Source organism: Dromaius novaehollandiae, chromosome 5, assembly GCF_036370855.1.
Source record: "Dromaius novaehollandiae isolate bDroNov1 chromosome 5, bDroNov1.hap1, whole genome shotgun sequence".
Lineage (NCBI taxonomy): Eukaryota > Metazoa > Chordata > Aves > Casuariiformes > Dromaiidae > Dromaius > Dromaius novaehollandiae.
The window spans coordinates 50,866,631-50,886,082 of NC_088102.1; the positions used below are offsets into that span (position 1 = coordinate 50,866,631).

At 40.5% G+C, this 19,452-nt stretch overlaps 1 protein-coding gene across 3 annotated transcripts in view; it reads left to right on the top strand.

The window, feature by feature from the left end:
* The window catches only part of SLC1A2 (solute carrier family 1 member 2), a 100,274-nt gene that overhangs the window by 46,219 nt on the left and 34,603 nt on the right, over positions 1-19,452 (top strand). For all 3 annotated transcript variants that reach the window (XM_064512782.1, XM_026099952.2, XM_064512783.1), the window contains 3 exons: positions 15,016-15,155; positions 17,212-17,364; positions 18,013-18,263. In XM_064512782.1, coding sequence (XP_064368852.1) covers positions 15,026-15,155; positions 17,212-17,364; positions 18,013-18,263 — 534 coding nt within the window. In that variant the 5' untranslated portion in view covers positions 15,016-15,025. The remainder of the gene's footprint in view (positions 1-15,015; positions 15,156-17,211; positions 17,365-18,012; positions 18,264-19,452) is intronic.

Sequence of the window (19,452 nt, forward strand, 5' to 3'; positions counted from 1 at the left end):
TGGATGCTTCCCCAGCGACAAGCAGCTGGGGCAGCAGGAAAGGGGAAGAGCGGCTGCCTCTCACTCCCCAGGACAGGAGCCGAAACGAGAGATGAAGAGGAGGGGCGAGAGAGAGCAGTCTGTTGGTCGGAGGAAATGCTGAATGCGTCTTCCCAAGTAGCCTTTAGTAATCGATTTTGATGAATCTACTTCTTTTGAACAGCTGAAGGAGCTTGCTCATTGCATTTGGTGATGGCCACCATGCTCTTGCAGGAGTCCTCAAGGACGCCTGTGTGTATTGCAACACATGGCAAAGCTGTGACCGGTGTCATATGCACAATACAGTGACCGAAAGGCATATGATCACGGGAGACAATTCCCTGGGTAATGACCTTCAGTCCGCTTGCACTGAGACGTTGTGACATTTAGACTGTACTGACAGCCTGAAGGCACGTTAAGGGCAGAAGAGGCTGAGTTAAATATTTCAAGAATGGCAACACCACCAAAAAAGATCAGTGTGTTTAATGGTGTTATTACAGACACGATCCATGAAAAACTACAGCTTGAATAGTCAGGAAGGAGGGATGTGGGTGTATGAGACTTGAGCTAGGCAGAAAGAGAGAGGGAAAGAGACCTAAACAAAAATATATGCTGATTTCCAGTCAGTGATTTCACTGAAGATATGACTTCAAGTCAGTGACTATGCCTGAAGATAGACGCATAAATGTATGATCCCGGACTTTTCTCTCTAGAGCTTTTGAAGTATTTTGTCCTTTGATTGGTGTCACTTGCTGATTAATCAGGCAGAAAAGCACCAGAGCTTAAACTAACTCATTGTTACTGCAGGAAATGTAAAAAGGACAATGATGTTTTAAAGAGCATTTGAAGAATATGCTTCTTCAGTTAGGTTTAGTGAGCAAAAGAAGAAAAGGATCCGTTTTTCCCACTTTAGGTTGTATGCTGAACACTTGGCTGAAGATAAGCAATTAAGGTAGCACGTACCGTATTGCTTGCAGTGAGGCAGAGCTAAGTCATGTAGTCTGTGGGTTTTTAATGTAGATTTCTTCGTTTGTTGGAAAGCAACACACAAGTGCCGTAAGGTGCTATAAAACTCAGCCTCATAACTTCAGCACGGGAAGTTCTTGATCTATGACTATGTACAAGTTCAACCTAACCTGAGCATTTTCTTGCCCCAGAATGTGGCCAGAACTGTAATATTATATAGTCCATCATGTTTTTAATGTGTCCACCATGGCTGTTTCCCCACTTGGTAGTTTTTGACAGAATAATCTCTGTTGGCAAGAAATAAACTATAAACGTAAATGATAAAAGCTCTACTGGCTCTCACTGAGGATGTCCCTAGCACGCTGTCTTGAAACCAGAGCGTTCAGTAGAGTGCAGGCATCCAAACAGTATGTGCAGCTAGAGCTCTCCTTACTCCTGGCCACAAGCAGCAATGCTGCAGCACTGAACTGTTATTTGAAGTGTCCTTGGCTGTTGAAGTTTTCAGGCAGAAAAATAAAAATGCAGTAAATAAAAGCAATTTCAGCTAAAGCCTCCCATACGCCTAAAAATCAGGTGATTGGCATATAATGAAGAAAACATTAGGGTGTTTTAAACTAGTATTGGCCTCAAAGTCCCTAAGTATTTAGAAGCCAATATTTAATTATTATTATATAGAACCAATGTTTAGTTTTTATTAAAAAATAAGCTATTATATATACAGCTATTAGTCAAAAATCTCTGTTTCCCTTGATCATTATTTAGATAATGATTGCTTTCAGGTTTGCCATTTTATTATAAGGCTTTTTTCAAAGACATACACAAATACTAGGATTATATTTTCCTGTGGTTCATGGGTTATGGCCCAGTTCAGTAAACCAGATAAACATATACTCAACTTTAAGGACATGTGTAAGAGCTGCCGAGTTAACACACAGCTGTGTCCCCAAACATCACTGTTCTTTCGGTCAGAAGACCAGAAAATTGTGTGTGGGTGTGATGTGTGCTGTAAGTGAGCCTTAGCTCTGTGCATTTCCTCGGATACTGGCCCAGGAGCAGGCCAGGCATTCTCATTACTAACAAGAGGCAATTTATAATAGTTGTTACACTGAGGAGTTAAATGCTTCACACGGTTCTACTAGTCCTTTTCCAGCTCACTTAAAGATATCCATTGCTTAGCCACTTAGCGGTGTGTTTTTTTATTTCTTGGCAATAATTTCTTCTGAAGGTGAAGATTTTTCCATGGCTCCAACTTACGGTAAACATCCAGTGACTTTAGTAAAAATCTCAGTAAAAAACTGAATAAAGGCCTTAGGATTTAGCTCATGGGAGTTTATTATTGGGCTTTGACTTTTAATCACTTGGACTAAGCGCCCTACAGTATGTCACCATTTTATTGTAGATTACGTTTGCATAACATGCTTTACAATTTGCCATGGAAAACGTATCACCATAGAAAATCTGGCTGATGCTAAGATCGTTATGCAATTTATGCTTTGATACATAGCTGAATGTAATTCAAGCTAAAACTCTGCAAGCTTTTTACTTGTACAACATATTCTGCAAAGGTGCCCAATGCCAGCTCAGGCTTGGTCTCGTCTTAAGCAAACTGGATTACAAGTATCACAAGGAAGAATGGGGAAAATTGCTTGTGATATGTGTTTGTACTTTCTTTTTCTAACTCGGCACTGAAGGAGTCTTACAGCTCCTGCAGAGATCACATGTGGAAGCCCCGTGCCACAGTCCCGTGAAGGCCAGGACGGAGCTTTGGGAAATGCCGTGCTACAAGCTTGCCTTGCTGCTGTGTTCTTCCCTGGGTATCTACAGCTGGTCACTGCCAGGATTCAAACTGGGTTAAATGGGCCCTCTAGTCTGACCTGCTTCAGTCCTCATATTGAAAGCCGTTAGGGTGAAGACCACAGAATAATTTGGTAAATTACCCTTTTTAGATTTCTCCGTAGGACTTTGAAAAATTCAAGTCTTGTCAGTTAAATTTGGCCAAGATTAGAAAATCCAGCCTACTTTTCACAGAAACTACTTTGTGCTCGTCCAAGACACTGCTGGGAGATGTATCGTGCAAATACTGTCCGTGCTATGCATAAAACTTACTGCTGCAGCGCGGAGTTGTGCATCCTGCGACTGAGTCTCGGCACTTCTGTATATAGAGATCTGTCCTCGACACAAGCATAGCCACTGTGCTGCTCCATCTCAAAGCGCGGCATCTGCCTAGCAAGGCACTGCCAGGCTCAACTAAAATAGTTCAGCTGAGGTTGCCCAAAGTGTTACACTACAGTCAAGTGGCCAATACTAAATAAACAGCAAAAGCAAAAGGTTGAGGAAAGTATCTTGCTAGGATGAAGACTTAGGGAATGCCAAAAATAATCTTGTTCCTGCCAGGACTGAAATTCTCTCAATTCTTTTGCATCTGTAAAATGAGTGTAAGCAGACCTTGGGGAGATAAAGGCGGCTGAATCTCGAATACTGCGCCTCAACCGGATCCTTTGACAGAGTGCCATGGGCCCTTAGGGCATTGCATGTATAATACATAAGGTAGAAAACCACCCATCATCCATCTTCAGGCCCATAATCCTAAATTTACACTTCTTTGTGAAAGCTATTTTGTATTCATGGACTCCCATCTTAAATACTGTTGTTTTTCTGGGTGCAGCCTGCAGTTTTCTTGCAGGCATATTTCTGACATGTTGATAAGGAAGAAAGAATATAAGTAGATCACCTGAACAACTTTTATATCTGAATGTCCAATCCGTTTCATACAGTTACTTGAGTAAAATTCCTAGTCCACGTGAACAGGAAACTTTTCTCTCCTCTTTCAAGAATGTGGTCACAATGTGTGTATTACCATGTTCATTTTTTTAAAAGTATAGTATGGCAAAAAAAGCCTCCAAAACCTAATTATTAAGGCACTGAGACAATAAAGAAGGTGCATTTCACTGGGTGAAAATTATTGTTGGATTTTAGCATTTCCTCTGTAAAAAGCCTTTTTGGTTCCAGCAGATGGCATGCACTCATCAAAGCTTGCCCTGTGTGATCGTAAATACTGCTCCAAGGAACAGCTGTCAAAAAGGATAAAACAGCACATGCTGAGCTTTAGGAGCTCAAATAATTTGTCACAAGAGATTCTATTATGCTACACTTAATTTCAATAATTTCTTTAACATACTGTAAGGAAGTTAGTGTTTCTTCAAAACGAAGTTTCTTTGCTTTTTCAGGGCCCAGCCCAAGTAATTTTTATTGAGAATTTTTTCAATAGGAAACATGAGCAAAGTTTGGCCAAAGCCAGACTGTTGGAGCAATAGCTGTGATTGAAGCAGTCTGAATATCTGGCTATAATAAAAGTGCATTGGCATAACAAGAAAAGCAGAGACTCTGGAAGAAAAACAACAAAATGAGTAAGAGAGAAGAAAGACTAGAAGTTTCTTGAACAGGGCGCATTTTAAGATAGAGTATGCCACATGATGACAGCAAAAGCTTAAAATGTCTTTTTATTTTTCTGCTTGTGAAATAAATAATTACATTGTACTGATGAACAGATACAGTCTGTCTGTAATATTATGCTCCAAGACGTCTGCACTTGAATGGAGGCTTTTGGCACTCAGCATTGCAGTGATAAATTAGCTTTGTATTTGTTTAAAATTTCCTTTAGGAGAGATTTTGGAGAACAGTTGAGAAACATCATTATCTACAGTCTAAGCAGAATTAACATCTGTTGGGGTACACAGAAGCAAATCGGGACTTTCAGTTTCCATACTCTAATCCAAATTCTGACATTTTCTCCATAGAAGTTCAGCTGTTTTCCTGTAGGCTCCTTAGTAGTTGCTCTTTGTACAAACAGTTTCTGACTCTGTCCACAGTACTCTCTGGAAGAGAGATTTCCCACACAGAAAGCTTTGAGAAATGTTTTATAACAGAATATACAAGGCTGTGAGTTGAATTAGTGCTGGATTCAATGTTATGTGCTGGCTCCCTGACAAACATCCCATGGAATAGAATGCATTTTTTAATGAACTAGTTTCTTTTTATTAAAGCTATCTGAAGTCTAGCCAAACCTGAATCTATTTGTGACCTTTGCAGGGCTTAAAGCAAAATTGTGAAAAAGTGAAAGGTCAGCTATCTCAGACTTTAACCACGGGAAGTCAGAGAGGAGCTTTGATTTTTTTTTCCTGCTTGATTTTTCTATCTTTCCTAGTCAGCTGTATATAGCAAACCCAGCATTATCCAGTCACACCTCAGAATACCTTTGATGAACTGGAAGGGTTTTTTAGTACTTTGAGAAGTAACTGGCTCATTTTGTGGTTTCTCAGAGTACAATAGAAAAGAAAGTTGAAGCTTTAGTAAGAGAGGGAACTTCTGTTTGCTGGTTAAAGCAGTTTGTCTGTGGACAGTATTTTTAGTTGAAAGATATTTGGAGCTATTTCTTTTCCATGGCTAGTGAAATCACCTGCAAGATTACAGCACTTCAGCATTGCTGAGACTGCCAGTGCATCTTATTGGCACTTGCATGCTGCTGTGAAGGCTATAAGGAACTTTTAACATGGGTACCAAGAGCGATAGTCATTAGTGTGGAAGCAAGGAGAGTTTTCCTGATGTTTCATAGTTTTTCTGCCCATTGACATGTCATACTTTTGGCAATAAATTGTTAACACATAGATTTGATGAGAAAAAAATAAGCAACTGAGATTGGGTCCTTTTATCCCTAAAAGTGTCTAGATGAATGCCTGATTTAGTTAGAGCTTTCTTAACTGTAGAGCATTGATGCACCAGTTCAGCCATGGGGGTTTACATACCCAGGAGAAACTTGTTCTGTGCCAGTGGTGCCTCGCAAAATCACTGGTATAATTGCTTTCACTGACAAACCTCTGAGAACTTACCACAGGAAAAAGTGGTTCAAGAGCCATCACTGAGGAGAGCCAGGAGCTCTCATTTGGTTCCCTATTGTCATGACAAAATTGTTTCTTACGGCCAAACACAGGCAGAGCTCCTTGTTCAGTCTGCCTGTCTGTGAGCTGTTCTGAATTCCACAGAAATAACCCACACTTCCACCTCTTTTTGTCCCTAGCCAGCATGTCTAGGAGCTGCCTCATTTCTGAACTTCTCACATCCAAACTGGCTTAATAATCTTTGCTCAGTACCCTTGCAAACGATGTTAATCCCAAATCATTTCTTAGCCTTTTTCTTTGTGCTACGTGGCACCCCCCAGGTTGAAGCAAATGCAAGATCGTGATTTTACTTGTCTCCGAGTTTCTGAGCATTTAAGTAGATAATTTTGCACAAAGCACATCATTGTTATATCCTTTGCCATAACAACAATATGATTCATCCTTAATTCTACTACTCTCCATCTCCGCCGCAGTACATAATTCTGGGGTGGTAAAGCATGCATGGCAGAGTGTTCCCAGGTTGTTACACCATTATAAAGCCCTATCAGAAATCTGTCACTTAAAAAGATACTCCACATGTGCATTATTAAATAAATACATGACCATCTTTATGGTAGTTATTATACTATATAACTTGAAATACACTTTCTTTCTTTTGACTCCAAATGATGGATAGAATACAATCCCTGTAGGTCACTTTATACCTAACAAGAAACAAACCAGCAATCCTCCTTCCCCTAAGAACTGATATTCTCTTTAAGATCTGAATTTTTGCTATGTCATATTAGGATTTTCTTTTTTAGGTTGCTGCGGTCTGAGATTCAGAATCAAGAAAGCAGAGATAATAAATTGACAGAGCCAGAGTTTTACATATATAAGTCAGTGCCAAATTTAAAGACTTGTTAAAAAAAAATGCATAGCCAGATCCTCAGCTGGTCTGAATCAGAGGACCTGGCCAACAGGAAGAATTTTGGAAGCTTTTTCTGTTTCTCCTGAAGTGTGAAATATGGTACAAGGTCTGTCTTTCTAAAAGCAACAGCTACTCTCTGCTGAGGCAGTGTTATTTCATCCTAGAGAAGCTCACAAGGGAAGGCGCATGCAGTGAGTTTTGGTTTGCTCATGCCTGCTTGCAGACTGGTCAATGCGCAGACACAGCAGGCAGCTCTGGGTCTCTCAGGCAGTCCTGCAACAAGTGAATTTCCCATCAGGAAAACTTGTGTTGTAGTAAAGGACAGGGGATCTTCTTTGCCAAGGACCTTAGAAGTTCTTTTGATGCCTATCTCCCGTTATTTCTGAATAGTTACATTGGCCTAATTCTTAGGAACTGGTACTTTCTGTCTTTCTATCAGGTTTTGCCATGCCACTAAATTAGAAAGCCACTTAACTTTCTAATGTGCACAGGCAGAGCACCCTGACACACACTGTCTTTGAGGTGTTAACAGCAGGGTTTCCCACGGCTGGGTGGGACACACACAAAAAAGCTGAGCGCTGCAGGCCGTGGCCAGCGTGGCCACCGCAGTGGCCCGGTGCAAAGATACCCGTAAAGCTTGTGGCAGATCCCGCTCCTCAGACTCACTCGGTGAGTAAGCGCCGAGACTTGTGTCATAGATTTCCTTTCTGCAATTTCCTGCAGAAGTTTCCATCTCTCTTCCCTTAAAAAAAACAACCTCAATGTTATCTTGATTTCTTTCTCTCCTAGCTTCCTGCCACTCCCAGAGGTAAGGCAGAAGTCAGGATTTCACTTGCCTTTGTGTTTCTGGGTATGCAGTTACATAACTATTTGTGTAAAATACAATTATTTTCTTTCTGACAGAAACGATTTGATTCAATATGCCGTATTAGTGTCAAGTGCTTTGTGGTTCCATGTAGTTCACAGCCTCTCCACAGGGACTCATTTTGATCTCCATATAATGTGCCATAAAATACTATATTAAAACTAAGGTGCCAGTTGATAGGAAAAATGTTGAACAAGAAGAGACTTCATGCACTACCATATATCTAAAGAGATTAGTCAGTGTCATGTACATGGACAAATACATAGCGCATGTGACTGTTTGTGAGTAGAAAAGATAATTCCTTCCTGCCTGGCAGATTTATGACCTTTACTTCAAGACCATATGCTTGTAAACGAATTGTGGGCTTTTCTAGCTGCTAGGCTCCCAACCAGACAGCTCTGCATTGCGCTCCAGGCAGGGTATTTGTTCCTATTGCTGGCTTCTCCTCATGGCAGAGGGTTTCCTCCTTCAGGCTCCAAGCTCATCCATCCTTCAGTTGAAGAGCTCTAGGCTGCACTAGCAATCAGTCGTGTTATACTTCATTTTTCTTTGCTCCTGCTTTCAGATGGCCTCTAAATTACCCTTTGCCCATTGTGCATTAAGCTTCCTGAGCCAAATTCTAAAGGTGGAGAAACTATCAAAAGGCATATTAGTCAGCAGAAACCTCCTGCCAATTCTAAGAGAGTTTTAAAAAAGCATCCATCTTTCATGCAGACTAATGCTTTTGTTACTTTTGTTTGTAGTAGTTTTGTGTGTTTGTTTTTGCATTTTTTATGTTTGTGAAGAGTCTGTACGGTTGAGACAGGACCAGAGATTTTCCAGCTCCACAGTGGTCTGAAAAATATATCTAATCTAAAAGCCCACAAACACTAGAGCACATGCCATGGGGTAGTGGAACAATAAATAATCACAGAGTCTGCCCTAAAAGAAGCTGAACAGCTGTTATCTTGGTATAAGTCATTTAAGCAGCTGACCACTCTGTTTCAGCTCAACTAAAGTTTCACCAAAGCTTATGTCTGAGCCCTGGTTTCACAAGAGTTGTGGAAGATGACCTTGACTCCTCACATCCAACCAGTGAAATCACTTGCTTTGGTGAAGTTACACAAGTTTTTCTAGTCACACTTCTTTTATCTAGCAGCCAAAGCAGACCCTTTCCTACATCTGCGATAGGAGCAAGCAGACTGCGAGGGGTGGAGCAGATCCATACCCCCCCTCCCTGCCACGGGTACAGCACATGATCCCATATCATCAGACACAGTTGCAGCATCTTTCCTGTGCTCCAGCGAGAGGGAAGGAGGTACAACCCTGGTCTAAGTTGTGCTGCTAACAAATATCCTCCAGGCCAGGTTAAGTTCTCACTTTTTCCCCATGCAATTCCCCTGGTTGCTAGGATGAGCTGAGTCTGTGAGGATTCACCAAGATTAATATACACCAAACTTTATGGCACCATTTTTAGCATGACTTTTGAGGCTGTGAGCACATTTGAACCACCTACCAGCATGGTAGATGGCTGGCAAAGGAAATATTTGCAAGCTCTCCTACTTTCATTTTGGGGTCAAGAAAGCTAGTTCCAATTTTTTTTTCTTCTTTTAAAGGCTAGTCCTACCAGGAATACAACTGAACAAGTACTGACATTTATGCTTGCTGTTTACTCATTGCTTCAGAGGAGAGCAGTGCTTGGTTGAGTAGCTAGCATCCAGCTTGAGAGGCAGTCCAAGTGCCTGAAGTGAAACATAAGCCAGCCTGAACAGGGTCATTTTGTCAATGCTGACTCTAGCTGCCTTGTTTGAGATGGAAGCTACAAAACCTGGACTAGTGCTTTATTCATGGTTTTCCAGGAGGAGCATAACACTTCCATAAACACTTACCAAAACATTTTGCTAAAACCTTGAGTGATTCTACTTAGTAACCCCTACTGAACCTCCAAGAGCTATTTTACCAGGCCCCTAAATACATGACTGTACACATTCATTTTTCTTATGCAAAGATAATCACTTGCCATACCAACAGCATCCCCTCCTCTAACAGCCCATCACTTTCCCCCCCCCCCCCCACCTCCTAAAACTGAATTAGTCTCTAAGCATTGCTACCAAAACTGGGTTTTATACTGCAAATTACCTGCTTGATTAATTGACACAGCTGAAATGCCTTATTCAGATTAAACACGGTTGCTGTTAATTTACCCTGTTTTCAGCATCTGCTTTCAGTAGTCTCCTTACAGTCTTTGCCTACATGTTTCATTTAGATCCTAGATTATTCTTTCCCTCTAGTCTTTTTTCTAGATTTCTGCCAAGCTGGGGAAGTGTTCTGTGATGCAGAGTTCTTTCCCCATGACTGACTGAAAATAAAAGGGAATTGTCACTCAAGCAGTATGTAAGTTGAAATTATTAATGCTTAACTTTCATGAAAAAATGAATTATATTTGGTAACCAAGAAAGAAAACAAACAGTTTTTCCATCCTTTTAGGTCTATAACCTTCAATGGGAGTACAAGAAAGAAAGAAAGAAAGAGGCAGTGGAAGTGAAATAGAACAGCAGACTTTCCCAGAGGGAGGTAAAATAAAATCTAAGAAAAAAGCTTGGAGGAAATAGGAACAAAAAAATTCAAGGGAGCTTGGTGTTTTAATAAACTGTTTTCTTGCATTTTGTCACCATTATGTCTAAAAACCAGTAGGAGAAAAAAGCTGTAACTTAAAGTCTGCAGATAAATAGATTGTTCTATCTCATGTAGAATTGTATTTCTCACAGGCAAAGCTAACTGTAATTATTTAGATAACCTAAAATCAAGCAGGTATATCAGGACAGATTTTTGTTACACCTTGCGCATACTGTGGAGATGAGAGATGCTGGAAAGAGCACCGGCTAACCTCTTGCTTCTTCAGGCGGTATAAAAGCCAGGAAAACTGCGTAGTTTGCTTCTGATTTTCATTTCTGTTAATGCACCTGTATACCACCCTTGCAGAGTAGAGGGTATGTGGAGTAGGTGAAAATAGAGATTGTGTTCACCTTAAGACACTTCTCTGCTTTCCTAAGGTGAATAGAAAATCAGATTTGGACTAAAAGGGGTTCCTTTCCTTCTTTTCTAGGGGTCAGTGCCACCTGAAAAGAGGAGAATAGGTGGCACTGGGCTCTTGGTATGTGGTGTTTCATATGACTGCACACTTTCCATTATTTGTTTTTGTTTTAATTACAAGTCTTATCAATGTTTTCAAGTGCCTGTAGCTGGCAGAAAATACTCTCTTTTCTTTGAAGGTCTCAGTCCTTACAGTTCTCTTGTGGGCCTATTTCAGAGCTTGCCTGTTTGGCTACTTGTCACTATGACATATGAAAATAATGAGTAGAATTAATTTATATTATAGTGTTCTGGCTTCAGTGAAGTTAGACTAAAAGAGGTTTTGGTCTGATGGGTTTCAGACAAGCATTTCGACTGCTTCACTTGTTTCGTGAAAATAGAATAACCATGGAAGCTCAACACAGTGGAACAGTAATTTATTTAACCAAGGTAATCATTTACATGTTTGAAAGATCACAGCTGCTCAAATGGGTTCTGTGCTGTTTTATGATATTCACCTATGGACGGAGGTACCACTAATGTCATTATTGCAGAGACTGTATTGGTGGTGTTTAGCTGCATAGCAGGGGCCTACGTTGGTGGTGCACATCTGACTTTGCACTAGAGTCCTGGCACTGCCCGTGAGTTTGTGTGCAGTGGAGTTCTACTCTGTCATGCATTAACTCATTCCTTCGGCAAGAAAATCTGAAGTATTTAAGCCTCTTCCCTCCACACAGCGTAGATTTAGTGCCATGCTTTACCATGGCACTGTGGCCTTCATGGTGCGGAGACCACGGGGTATTTGGGGGTGCAGTGTTGTCAGTGACTGTCAGCAGCAGTGTAGGGCAGATCCCACGGGCTTTCTAGAGAAAAATATTTACTGAATTTACAGTAATCTGTAGCACAAGGCTCCTCTTGCTTTGTCTGTTGCTAGAAGATGTGCAGGGGATGTGTTCCCCCCAAACACCCAGCCAGGAGAAAGCTTCAGCTCCACGCTGCTGCCTCAGTGGCCAGAGGACAAGAGTGTTTCTGCCTGGACACACATAGGATACTCTCACGTGCAAGATTGCCACATGGACTGAGGTCCGCAGCGGGCCAAATTCTGCCCTGATTTACACCTGCCCTTCTTTCATTGACTTCAGCAGGAACTTCTTGCTGTTAAGTGATTACATGACAGCAGATTTAAGAAGCAAAGAAGTTTTGCATTCTTTTGGAAGCTGAATACCGTTTACAAGATAGAAATAGAGGCACAGGAAGAGCACCAGATAGATAACTCAGTTCATAAGTCACAAGCCCATTTCTTTGGAGGTTCCGTGATTCACAGATCAAACAGATTTTCGTCTCCTAGTAAGTGCATAGAAAATTTCTGGAGCCAAATATTGATCTTGTCATGTGTTATGTAAGAAGCTTATTTTATTACTTGCTCAAGATTTTTATTTTGGTATTGTTCGTTTCCCCGCCCCCCCCCAGAATATGTTGCAACATACTGAAAAGTCTGAACAATACGACGTCTCTGGCTGGTGATAAAAATCTAATTACTAATACCATTGTTAACAGTGCAGATGTTTAGATAGTTATCATCTGTGGTCCAATTTTTCATTTGATTGTATTCATCTATGATCACTGTTTGTAACAGCTCTGTGCAATTAACATATTTTAGCATTAGTCTTTTTCCTTAGGAAAAAAAAAAAATCAGTCCATGCTGGAAATTCACATGTAATCCTGAAGAGCTGGAGAGGGTAAAGCCCCTTTTTTGCATGTGAGGGAAGCACACAGCATGGTATTAGATTTCTGGGAATTTAGGAATGCCCTTAAAGAATTGTGTGTCTTCAGTTTCTTCTCTTCTCAGTGAGTGTTTGGATATCTGCAGTTGACATGAACTTTTGAAGAAGGTTGTTACAATGTAAAAGCTCTGCGTTGATCACCTCAAGCAGAGCTGGTGTCGGTTCAGCTGGGGTATGATCCTGAAGTAGTCACTGCAGCCATGGAGTAGGTCCACCATCCCCTCACTTGGTGAACCTTTCGATGCTGACTGGACTTGGCGTGTAAAGGGCATCGGGGCGGCAAGCACCTGCTGCTGCTTAGAGAGGAATAGAAATAGAAATACGGCTTGAATCTGAGCAGGATCAGAGGCTTGCTTTTACGTGGGAGGACTTATTTGAGCAATGGTGGCAGGGGAATGACGTGCTCTTGTTGTCTGCAAATTAGAGAAAAGGATGTGTGGCAGTTAGAGTAGCCCACAGCTGAGAAAGCAGATACTTGTAAGGTGGCTTTTCTTTGGGCTGTAGTTACTGTGAACTATGTGTGAGATCAGATGGGAAAGGGACAGCATTCTATCTGGAAACTAGACTAAACCTAGCCCAAAGTAAAATACTAGAAAGACATATAACATCAAGGACTTCTGTCTAATGATCCGTTCCAGTTCTGCCTAATTACTTAGTAGTAGAAGAGCCTCTAAATTTTTCTTCTGAATTATTTTCAGCTGCCCATATTTCACAGTTTCAGAGAGATGTATGTCTGTGGTGAATATAAATCCAAATAAATGATACATTGATGCTAGAGTGCAAGTGAAACAAGGCAGGGTCCTCAGTTGCAAAGTTTGGATCTCAAATTCCTTCATTTTTATAGCACACTTCTATCTGTGGTTTAGCGGCTTTGTGGCTCATATGCGTGAACGCTGCAGTCACAGTCTCATCTTTCTTATAGCTTCTCAAATAACTGCTAATAAATAAGGATTAGCAAGGGAAAAAATGTTCTCTCTCATATGCACATTCATAACTATTGAAGGAATAGGCATGCCTATCACTTAAATGGTGAGAATGTGCATCAACGTTGTCTGTTATTCCACCATCAGCAGTACATTTTATTGTAGCTACCCTTGGAAAATATATAAGTATATAATCAAAATTGCAACTCTTTAGGTTTCTTCCTTTTTTTTTTTTTCTTTTTAAATGCATCCCCTGCTGTATTACTGCTGAAGCTACCTTTTCCACAACAGGATATATTGGGAAGGAATTCCTTTTCACTTTGAATGGGAACATCATGAGTTAATCATGAAACTATTTGCATCGCAGTGACTGAATTCTTATTAGAGGTTTAATTGTAGTTCTCTGAGAAATGTTATGAAGATGATGAATTGCATATATATAATTAAGAAATGTTTTGTCTTCCTAGAAATACTTTAGCTTGTTAGTTTTGTGGCAGTCAATGGTATGCCCCAGACAGACTCACTGTGGGACAGCGTAGCCTCATCTGCCAAAGTCCTCAGAGGGTGGATTGATGGGTGTCAAATTTTATCTGTCTTGTAAGCCTATTTTGGGTCTATAGACCTCAATCTACTATTATAGAGGCAAAATTTGATCTCCTTTTTCTAAACTCCTGTTCTAAGCTGGCATAAGACCAGATTGTGAGATCTCTATTTTCTTGATAATAAAAATTTTGTTCTTCAGCCAGTTCTCTTCTTTGAGTAGACACCTTTAGCCTTTAGGGAAACTGCATGTTTTACTTGTAGTAGTATTTTTTCAAGTTCAGTTTAAGATTTTGTATGTAAGAAAGGAGGCTATTGCTAAAGATTTCTCATGCATTGAGAAAGTTAGAAGGCATGGCCTTCAACTTCCTGCACTCATATGCGTATCACTTATTCAGATATAAAACAGATTAGTCAAAAATGTCTTCCACTAAACTCTGCCAATTCAATGAAGCCAAAAGTTTTTATGAGGAATGTATAGTTTTCTGACTATTTCTCACAGGCAGTGGATCAAATCTTATTAGAACCAGGTTTAAAAAAGATTCTTTTGACCTCAGCATTTTGGTTATATTAAAATAAAATGTTAATGTTGAAATGAAACATTTTGGGAAGATTAAGTCAAAATATTCTGGAATGCTTTATTTTGCAAATAAATCCTGTTTTATAAACTCTTTTCCCAAGTTGGAATTAAATCAGGTATTTAAATCTGTGTTTTCCTGATAGGGGAGATGGCTGAAGAACAAAGTTTCTACTACTTCAGTAGACAACCATGACCTTTGGGGAAATTGAGATCAGCACAAATAATTTAATCCATAAAACAGTTGGGATGATGTGGCCAGTGAATTCATTCTGGGTACATCTCCACTGTTTGAACAATAAGACCTTTTAAAGAACAAACCATTGCCATTTCAGGGCAGTAAAGATACAGCTTTTGCGAGATGTGGGAAGCACTGGAATATGCATCAGATTCGCTGCTTATATGTGATGGAAGTGATCCAGACTTTCCTCTCACTTTTGGCATCTTGTGCTATAGCTTTTACTTGATTTTCATTTTTTGTTCCAGTGCCAACAATATGCCTAAGCAAGTAGAAGTGCGGATGCATGAAAGTCATTTGAGTCCAATGGAGCCCAGATCCAGGAACATATGTGTGCAGTTTTGCCAGTCACTCCGCAGAAATCTGCTCCTGACTCTTACTGTGTTTGGTAAGTGTCCAGACAAGCAGGATGTAGCTATGTCTATCTGTATTTGTTCATATAGTACCACAAACTCTTTCCATCTTTCTGTGGTTATCAGCTGTTCTAGCTGAACAGCCAGAGAGTAAATAGGACACCCTCAGGCTTTGTCCCTTTTGTTCAGGTGTGCAGCATATTATCAACGCAACATGGAGCACATCTACACCACTGAGCTAGCTACATATTATACCTGTTTTTGAGACTGAAATACAATCCAAGTCCCTAGGCTAGTCAGATCGATGTCATTCAGTAGAACTAAATGCACCACACATTTTCTCTCAATAATGTAAGGAGGAGGGGGAAAAAAAAAAAAAAAAGAAAGAACCCCCCACACACACTCTCCAAAACTTCCTTTCCCTCATCTTTTATCTCTCAGCCCATGCTTTTTTCCTCAACTGCTTTTTAAGGTTTGTCCCCCTCTTTACAAGGAGGGGGACAGCTACAAGCCAGAGCTCAGTGATCTCATCCTGAATATTGCCTCTGGCTTAAGCAACTTCCAAATATGGAATGGTTTGACATTTTATTATGGTTCACTGGCTCTTTGCCTGGTTCTTTTTCACTGAAAGCCAAACAGCCAAATGCAGCAAATTCATAGACATACTCTATTTTTTTTTTTATTGTTTGAAAGACCAACGGCAGCTGGTCTTGAGCTGCAAATTTCGTCTCCATGTTTTTCAGCCTTTAAAATCCACACTGCTGAAGTGTTTAGATAGAGTGCTTTGAATCATCTTTAGAAGGTGCCTGATGCAGTTCCACAAGAAGTTTTAAAGACAAGTATATTTTCCATTGTATCAAACTGATACTTCAAAAAAAAAAAAGTCGTAAGTTAATCCCATAGTTGCTTCAAAGCACAACTCAGGGTTTGTTGTCAAGTTTTATCACGCTTGAGACTTTGTAATGGGCTTGGGATCAAGAAGACAGGCATCTTTGGTATAAACATTATATATGCTTTCACAGAGAGTATTTTAAAGAAGTAAACACAGCCTTTCCTTTGACAGCCTCAGTGCTGAGAGAGGATCTTAGGTATTATCACTGTACAAATCTAAATAAGTGATGAAGGGATTGTTTATGATAATGACTATATGAAAACATTAGCCCAATGACAACAGTAGGATGTTGTCTACTGATGGCAAAAAATAATAAATGAGTACCAGGAATCAAGTTTTCTTCAATGATATGTTCTGTATTCCAGATCAGTCAGCTTGGGATGAATGACAGCCCTGCATCAGTTATTTCAGGTTTGATCGGAGAAGCTGTGTCCAATTCCCTGAAAGGATTCATCAGAGCTGGGAGTTGGGTGGGTGGATTTGGGGCTGCGACTTACTAGCTCTTTTGGTTTTAATTTGTTATTTCGTTCAATTGTATGCTGATAGTGATAAAATCAGAGATAGCTGTGTTGCTAACACATGACTGACACTCCCCTCCAAAAAACCCCAAACCACACTTGAATCTGTTTTCTTCACAAGACTATTCTAGCTTTCCTGTAGGGTTTTTCCTAGGCTGTAAAATAGGTATTCAAGCCATCCTTGTTTTCAAGTGGTAACCAGTCTTTTGTTAAGAGCTCAGTGTCACCTCCAAAGAGCTGGGTCCTAACCCTGGCTCTGCTGCCAGTTCTGAAAGGTCTTATATAAGTCACGTCACCTCTTGATACCTCAGTTTTGCCAGCTTTAGGGTGACAATATGAATTATATTTGATTGCACCTCAGCATGTTGCAAGACCTACACAGCACTGGAAAAATCTCAATAATATTATGAGCAAATATCATGAAGAAGCAAAACAGTGTCCTGGCACCTGTCTGGGCATCAGGACCACTTCTCTTTAATCATGAGATACATAATAAGCATGATACTGCCCAGTATTAATCAGAAGGCTAAGCCTTCTGACAAAGAAGAAAGAAATCTGTCTCTGTACCAAAAATCACCTACCTTCTGTAACTGTTTTTCTTCCAGGCTGTTCTGCTGGGTAATCAATGCCCATTTGGATATACTTACCTTGCCTACCTGCTCTCTTTTATTCCCCTTCTAGGTGTCATCCTGGGTGCACTGTGTGGGGGTCTTCTTCGCCTAGCAACACCTATTGACCCTGACATAATCATGTTAATAGCCTTCCCAGGGGATATACTTATGAGGATGCTAAAAATGTTGATCCTCCCTTTAATTATCTCCAGTTTAATCACAGGTAAGATCTATTAGCCATAAGTACTTTAAGATGCTTGCTACAGATATCACCTGGTTTGCTTTTTGTGACGTAGGAAGAAGAAAAATAGTATGATCCTGTCAAGGATTTTGCAGCTGCAATGTACATTTCAAGGTTCATTTCTGATTAACTCTATTTGCTTTAGTATGTAGATGCTTCAGTGAATTTCTTTACAAACACGTGCACACATACTGTCATCTTGACCATGAGAATTCTCTTAATATGCTGTTTCACCTAATTCCTGGACCGGACCTTGTAGAGATGATGGCATGACACTAGAAAGCCTAGCCTTCTTTAAGCTGTGGTGTCAGCCAGAACGTGACCAGTTTTCAGCAGTGAAGGGCAAAAGATGGTATGGTACCTTCTCTGTTTTCAATGTCTCCTTTGCAGTTAGATGGAATCTCCAGTGCTTGTCCTCAGATTAGCAACAGCAGGCAGTGTTCACATAAGAACTGGAGGGAGGGAGAAGCTTCAATACTCTATCTAGCGGTGAAAATTTCAATAGGAGAAAAAAACATCTGCAGGCGGTCATTAAACATGGCAAATTATACAGGATTTTCTGTGGTGATTATTGAATTGGAAATTGATTCTCAATTTAATTGTTTCTTTCTTAAAATAAAACACCTGCAGGACTGTCTGGTTTAGATGCTAAAGCAAGTGGCCGATTGGGTACAAGAGCCATGGTCTACTACATGTCCACCACTATTATTGCTGCTGTGCTGGGTGTGATTCTGGTTTTAGCCATCCACCCAGGGAATCCAAAGCTCAAGAAACAGCTAGGTCAAGGGAAGAAGAATGATGAAGTATCTAGTCTGGATGCTTTCTTGGATCTGATCCGAAACCTGTTCCCTGAAAATTTAGTCCAAGCATGCTTTCAGCAGGTAAATCCTTCTATTCTGTGGCAATATTTTTTCAATTTACTAGGGCTGTCTGTAGAGTTAATGTCTTTGTGTAGGTGAATGACAGAAATGATGATGAAAAGAGAAATGCAGGTCTCAGGTCTTGAGTGGGAAAATGAAAGAACATCGTTTATAGCTACTTTGTTTTATATTGTAGTTGTTATTTTATTTCCTAAACTTTTTAAGGAAGATTATTTTTAGTCCATTCTTAAGTAATCTTAAAATACTTCCTCACTCTGTATACAATATATACGGTTATGAGTGCTGGCTCGGGGCTGAATGGCAGATGAGTTATGGCATCTTTCACCTTAGCTGAATTTGGTTTCAGTCATTAGTTACTGAGCTGATGGCTCTGCAGTGCCCTATGCGTAGTGTGTGAACGGTCTTCATTCAGGCTGGGTGCAGTGGAGATGTACCGCAAAACCCAGCGTCTCATAACTTCCATTCGCTGCATCAGAGTCCGGAGCGTGTGGGGACAATAGTTAAGTGACTGACCCACCTACAGGTGGCTCCATCAGGCCGGGTTTGAGGCTTGCTGGGCGAGCAGGTGGCTGACACCATGTGTTGCTTGCTGCGTAGGTAAATAATTTTGTCTAAACGCTTTTCACCAACGTTTAATCAGAGTGGCTTTACTTTGAGGAGTAAAAGCAACAAAAAATGCATGTTCCCTGGTCTCTGTTTTAGCCTACTTCTTGTATGTGAGCTGCTTTTTCCAAAACTAAATTGCTTGGCAATAATGCAGACTTTTTTTGTTAAACCAAACGAGGTTTGTTGCCAAACCCATTCTTAAGTGTTCCTAAATGAAATGGCATGATAGCTAGAACTGTGGTTTAGGCTGGAGAATAGGATGAAGAGAAGTGGGGGGTACGATGGGGGGTGGAGGAATGGAGGGCAACCTAAGCTGCCAAAAGGACTTGGATTGCTTCACTTCTTCCCCAGACTTTCACATAAAAACACATGGTCCTTGGGGCTTTAAAGAGAGAACACTGTCAATATTTCCAAATCATCATGGGAATGGCAGTCATGTGGTCAGACTGTGGTTGGCTAAACACCACGTGTAATGTGAAATGTGTTTTTGCAAAACTGAGTGGGGGGAGAACAGGGCACTTGTGTTTTTGTTTCCTTCCCCTATTTTAAATTATGGAAGCGAGAAGAATTACATTTTTGGTCT